The sequence below is a fragment of the Trypanosoma equiperdum genome (genome assembly GCF_001457755.1).
Source record: "Trypanosoma equiperdum strain OVI genome assembly, contig: ctg_1534, whole genome shotgun sequence".
NCBI lineage: Eukaryota > Euglenozoa > Kinetoplastea > Trypanosomatida > Trypanosomatidae > Trypanosoma > Trypanosoma equiperdum.
Window position 1 is genome coordinate 1 of NW_027123543.1, and position 5,558 is coordinate 5,558.

At 50.7% G+C, this 5,558-nt stretch overlaps 1 protein-coding gene and 1 pseudogene across 2 annotated transcripts; both read left to right on the plus strand.

Moving 5' to 3' along the window:
- The first annotated feature begins 507 nt into the window (after nt 1–507).
- On the plus strand, nt 508–2,325 carry TEOVI_000708500:pseudogene (annotated as a pseudogene). The gene has a single exon. A coding segment is annotated over exon 1 (1,818 nt).
- A 1,188-nt stretch (nt 2,326–3,513) lies between these two features.
- TEOVI_000708600 (protein phosphatase 1) lies at nt 3,514–4,554 on the plus strand (the record flags this gene model as incomplete). The annotated part of the gene is made up of 1 exon (XM_067221972.1): nt 3,514–4,554. The coding sequence occupies one exon, from the start codon at nt 3,514–3,516 to the stop codon at nt 4,552–4,554; it is 1,041 nt and encodes a 346-aa protein (XP_067078073.1).
- Nucleotides 4,555–5,558: the final 1,004 nt, after the last annotated feature.

Genomic DNA, 5,558 nt, shown 5'->3' on the forward strand with positions numbered 1-5,558 from the left:
AAATGCTCAAGGCGGTGGCAAACAATAGGTGGTAAAACAGACGGGCATGAAGAGGTCGGGAACACGTGGGCTGGAGTTTACACGCATGTCTGTTCTTGGAGTGGGGCTGCCGTTTGCCTTCGGGTGGGCGGATGGCTGCTGTTCATCAAGTGGTCGCGAGGAGGGTCCGCTTGACTGGAAAGGTGAATGGCCCAATCGCGTTCCGCGTAACGCAACTTATTCCTTTTTTAAAAAATGACGTGTACACTCCCTTCCCAGAGTTACTCTTTTCATGAGACAACAAGGGAGCGCTCAATGAAATCACACATCATTTTTCTCCTTTGAGTCGATCCTCCGTCTTGGACCCTGTTTATTTGCGTGACGTGTAGTCCAGTAACCGGACGTACCTTTTACGCTAAAAAAGCTGGTGGGAAATATATGTTGTAATCGCGTATGAAGGAAGAGAACGTTAGTTTGATCAATAGCACCCCTTAATTTTCCCGTATAAACAGCCCTCCTGTGTTTCCTATGATCTCTGCAACATTTCACGTGACAACGCCCCCACACGTAGTTTTAGTAATTAATACCGTTACCACAGTGATGATTCGGCTGTGCCGGGTATGTTCCTTGAGATCAGCTTGCGTCAGTTATATCCCCTCAAATTTGCCTCGTTTCGATGTTTGTGTCATTGGTGCCGGCCCCGCTGGCATTGCGGCAGCCCTACGAGCTGTGGACTACAACAAACGGGTCTGTCTTGTAGAAGCAAAGCGTATTGGTGGTTGCGATCTGTGGGATGGTGCATTACAGTCAAAAACGTTGTGGGAAATGTCGAAGTATGTATCCTCTCTCTCCGGAGCGTCAGCTCGGCGGGTTTTCGACGACGACACGGTGAGGGAAATTCAGCAGAAACTGGACCTATCAAGAGTGCAACAAACCTTGCAAGAGGTTAGTGCAACGCGGGAAACTCAGACTGTTGAGTTGTTGCGGGCTGCCGGGGTCACAACAGTGTTTGGAAGGGCTATGTTTTCTTCACCACATGAACTGGATGTGCATAGCCCCGGTGCAAATGAATATCACGTTCTTACTGCTGATTACTTCATTATTGCTACAGGCTCCGTACCACGGCAACACGAATTCGTTGTAGCGGATCACCGACGAGTCGTGACGACGGACACCATCATGCAGTTACCCATCCCGTCAAGCTTGGTAATTATCGGAGCTGGTGCAGTGGGATGTGAGTTCGCCAGCATATACGCCAACTTTGGCCGCACAGAAGTGACAATCATCGACAAAGCCAAACGGATTCTTCCGAAGGAAGACGAGGATATCGCAAACTTTGTCGAGGAGCATCTTACGCGACGGGGGGTACGTATTCTCAACACCTGTACCCTGTTTGACCTAGAGTCATGGGAGGAGAGTGACGATGTTGGGGGATGTGTGTACAGTGTGCGACACAACACAACGAATAATAGGAATGATGCAAATAGCGTGGAGACGTATGAGGCAGAACGAGCACTGGTGTCTTTGGGTCGCACACCAAACCTCTCTGGCCTTGGCCTCGAGAACACTGCGTGCAAGGTCACCGGCGGACAGGTTACACTGGATGCTTTTGGTCGTTGTGTCCCTTACAAGCACATTTACGCTGTTGGTGATGTTTCCGCTGACCGGGGTTTGGTGAACCTCGGTGAGGCACAAGGCCGAGGGGCTGTTGAGCACATTTACGGGGAGAAACCTGCGCGACCGGTTAATTCTTCTCTTCTCACAAACCTTTCCACCATCCTCTTTCTCGAAGAGGAGGTGGCTTGCGTTGGACTCAACGAGGAACAATGCCGTGCTCTTGGGTTCGGTTACATCGTTGCGCGTTACGACTACAGCCATCTCAGCCGTGCCATCGCAATGGGTGGTGCACAGGGATTTTGTAAGGTGATTGTAACAAACGACCGGCAGAAACTGCTTCTAGGCGTTCGCGCAGTCGGGGCTCACGCAGGAAGCATAGTTGAAGTCGCGTCACTTGCCATTCGACAGTCAGATTCTGTGTACTCACTGCTGAAGCTGACAGCAGCGTACCCGGCAGTGGTACAAGGGTTTGTTGAATGTATTCGTATGATTCTCGGCCGGTCAAACATCAAGCCCAACACGATGCCAAATCTAACGCTCACCGAATGGCGCCCACCGCACGGTGCCCGCGGCCGAGCCGGCGGCTCCGACGCAAGCGACTGCGCCCCCTCATCGCCGGAGGTCACACACGAGCAAAAAGAGATGGAGCGGAATTTAGAAGCCACCCGGTTAGAGCAGTCGGTAGTGAGGCAAAGCTTAAAAGTAACCGAGGATATTGAGCGACGCTAGATGTTGGTGGAAGGATACAAGCCCATGTCCCCGTAAAGGCCTATAATTGCGGATGGCGTGACTGCTGGATGTTCAGTTACAGCTCTTCCATCGTCATGTGTATACGTTTAAGGGATATGTGAGAGCACTGTTGTGCGCTGGTCAAAGGCAGATCGCATGAGGGCATAAGATCCAGGACAGTGTATTATCCCTTCCCTTCTCTCACCCTCACCCTCACCCATTCTCTTCTTTTTTACCACCCCTCTTATCAGTGAGTTCATAATCAATCGTCTCCTTCCTTCGAAGGTGAGAGACCTATCGACTCCCTACCTTACCTGTCTTTCGCCTCTCTGCTTTGTTTCATACCGTGCAGTGTTCTGTATACCGTTGTGTCCGGGACTGAAATGCGCGGGGAGGGCGAAATCCTCCGCGCGATAAGCAGTCATTATCAACGGCAACGGGAAAAGAAGCACGTCATTGTAATATAACTTTGAAACGTCTGCGTGCGGGCGTTGCAACGATCCAAATATGTGCGTGTGTGTAGGGAAGGGAGTATCCCGATGTTTGAGTACTCACTATGGTGAGGGCTTTATGCATGACTTTTTCTCGGACACACACGCGCAAATAAATGTCGTATCTTAACCAACGTGTAGGCAGGCGCGCTGTCCTTTAGCCGTTGGAACTACTTTGATTGCTTTAGCTTGACTGACTTTTTTTTCCTCGTTCAGCCGCTCCGCTTTCTCTCAAACTTTGTCCCTCATTATCAGTGCTTTGGTATTGCTTCTAGTGTTTCCACCGTAGTGCTTCGGTGTATTCCCGCAGGTGCTGCAGTCGACGCGGTCCCACGAGGCAGAACCGCGACGAAGAGGGGAACATTAGGAAAGGAACAGAAACTGAAAAAAAAAGCCCAAGGAACTGAAAAATAAGGAAGGTGTAATAATAGGTGACAGGGGTTGAAGTGGAGTTAGAGAAGGGAAGATTAGAAGGTTGTAGGGGTAGGGGAAAGGGGTGCCATCCAGTCCGTTCAATTGCCCGAACCCCGTGCCTGTTCTCGCACTTGGCGAAAGGGTCTGTTGTTCCGCCACTTACAACTGGTCGGCATCATTCGTTACCTAAGCGAACAGCTCGGACAAGAGAGGCTGCGAATTAGCATACGATCTAGGCGGTACGGCGTGAGCGAGTCATAGTAGTGAAGTAACCGAAACCTCAATGAACTGTGACGAAATCATAAAGAAACTCTTGCTCAATCCGGTACACAACACTGCTGCTACGCGGGGCCCTGCCGGTGAGAACTGCGAGAGCAACCAACGAACGTACACTCGCATCTCACGCCTTGCCGCGTTCCAGAGCGCCCAGACACAAGAAAGCACTCCTAAAACCAATGGAACCGGACGGGCAACGACAGAGGGGTTAACGGAGGCTGAGGTGCGGTGGTTAGTGATGGAGTCCCGGGCGCTGTTCATGTCGCAGCCGATGCTAGTAGAAATTGCCGCCCCCGTGAGAATTTGCGGGGATGTGCACGGACAGTACACCGACCTCCTGCGACTCTTCGACTTGGGAGGCTTCCCTCCAGATGCAAATTACATTTTTCTCGGGGACTACGTAGACCGTGGTGACCAGTCATTGGAAACAATCTGTCTCTTGCTCGCATATAAGTTGAGCTTCCCTGAGACCTTCTTCCTCCTACGTGGCAACCACGAGTGTAGTAGCATCAACCGTATATACGGTTTCTTCGATGAGTGCAAGAGGCGGTATAGTGTCCGCTTGTGGAAACAGTTCACCGATACTTTCAACTGCATGCCAGTGGCTGGATTGGTTGAAGGACGTATCCTCTGTATGCATGGTGGGCTCAGTCCTGAACTCACTGATCTCGATCAGATACGTCGCATTCTCCGCCCCACGGACGTGCCCGATAGTGGACTGATATGCGATTTGTTATGGTCTGATCCCAGCACGAATATGGAGAGTAACTGGAGTGAGAATGACCGCGGCGTGTCGTGGACCTTTAGTGAGAGTGTCGTGAAGTCTTTCAATAAGAAGTTTGACCTCGACCTCATTTGCCGTGCGCACCAGGTGGTGGACGCGGGTTATGAATTCTTCGCAGCACGGCAGCTTGTGACAGTTTTCTCTGCGCCGAACTACTGCGATGAGTTTGACAACGCCGGTGCATTTATGTGTGTGGATGAAAATTTTATGTGTAGCTTCATACGGATTGAGCCCACACGCACGCTGTTGAGGTACTTCTTTTAGCGTTATGGAAGGTACTCATGCGGTTGTTGGGAGACCCTTGGATTCAGGGAGTGGATCGTGGGGCATGTGCCAGTGCGCATGCCTGGAGGGTACAAAGGAACGAGGAATAAATCGAAGATGAGGTGTCGCGCCCGGACAACGCCTCTCTCCCCTCCACGTGCACCCGCCTACCCTTTTTCCTTCGTTACGGCGCTGCTTGTGTCTGCTCTACTTCCGCATGTACATGGGGATCCCTTGCGGCTCAACGCAGCACGGCCCCGCGCGCAGATGAAATCCAAAGGAGTGGGTAGCGCGAGATTGGAAGGGGGACTCAAAGGGAAGGGAGGGGGAATTTGCACAGTATAACGTATGTTAAACTTTTATACACACACCGAAGTGACAGAGTACAATTACATAATGTGCATGAAACGGAGTAAAAGAGGCGCCAGATAACGGCTGATAGTGGAGTGTAACCAACACATCCTCTTCGCACCTCTATAGATGGGCTTCCCCCGACGATAAGGAGTGGCTCGGAGGGAGTCGAAGGGCGGACTTTGGGCCAGGTGTTGGACAGAAAAAGTGAAACACTGCTTTCCCGCCACTGTTTTTCTCTGCTGCGCCTTTATGTATTACCTCTTCCTCACTGATCCTAACTCACAACGACAACTTTGCATCTTATCGCATGGCTGTGCGCTGATAAACTTTCGAGGATGATCCGACTTGTGAGTTCCTTCGTGTTTCTGTCAGGATATACATCCGGTTTACTATCTGTTTATTGCTTTAATTTTATCCCCATCCTCCTGGTCATTGCTTTTTCGCACCCTCCAGTAGAAGCAAGTCCTCCCCTTGCATAGGTTAAACCACATACGCGAAGTGTGGAGAGCGTAGAAACCAAAAAGTGTTGAAAGGGTAAGTAAAATAAACGTTAAAACGCAAGGGGGAATCGAGCACATAACTTCCATTTTCTTTTGCTTTGATAGGAAACGCTGAGACATTACCGGAGAGGGCAAAAAGTAGTGCAAACA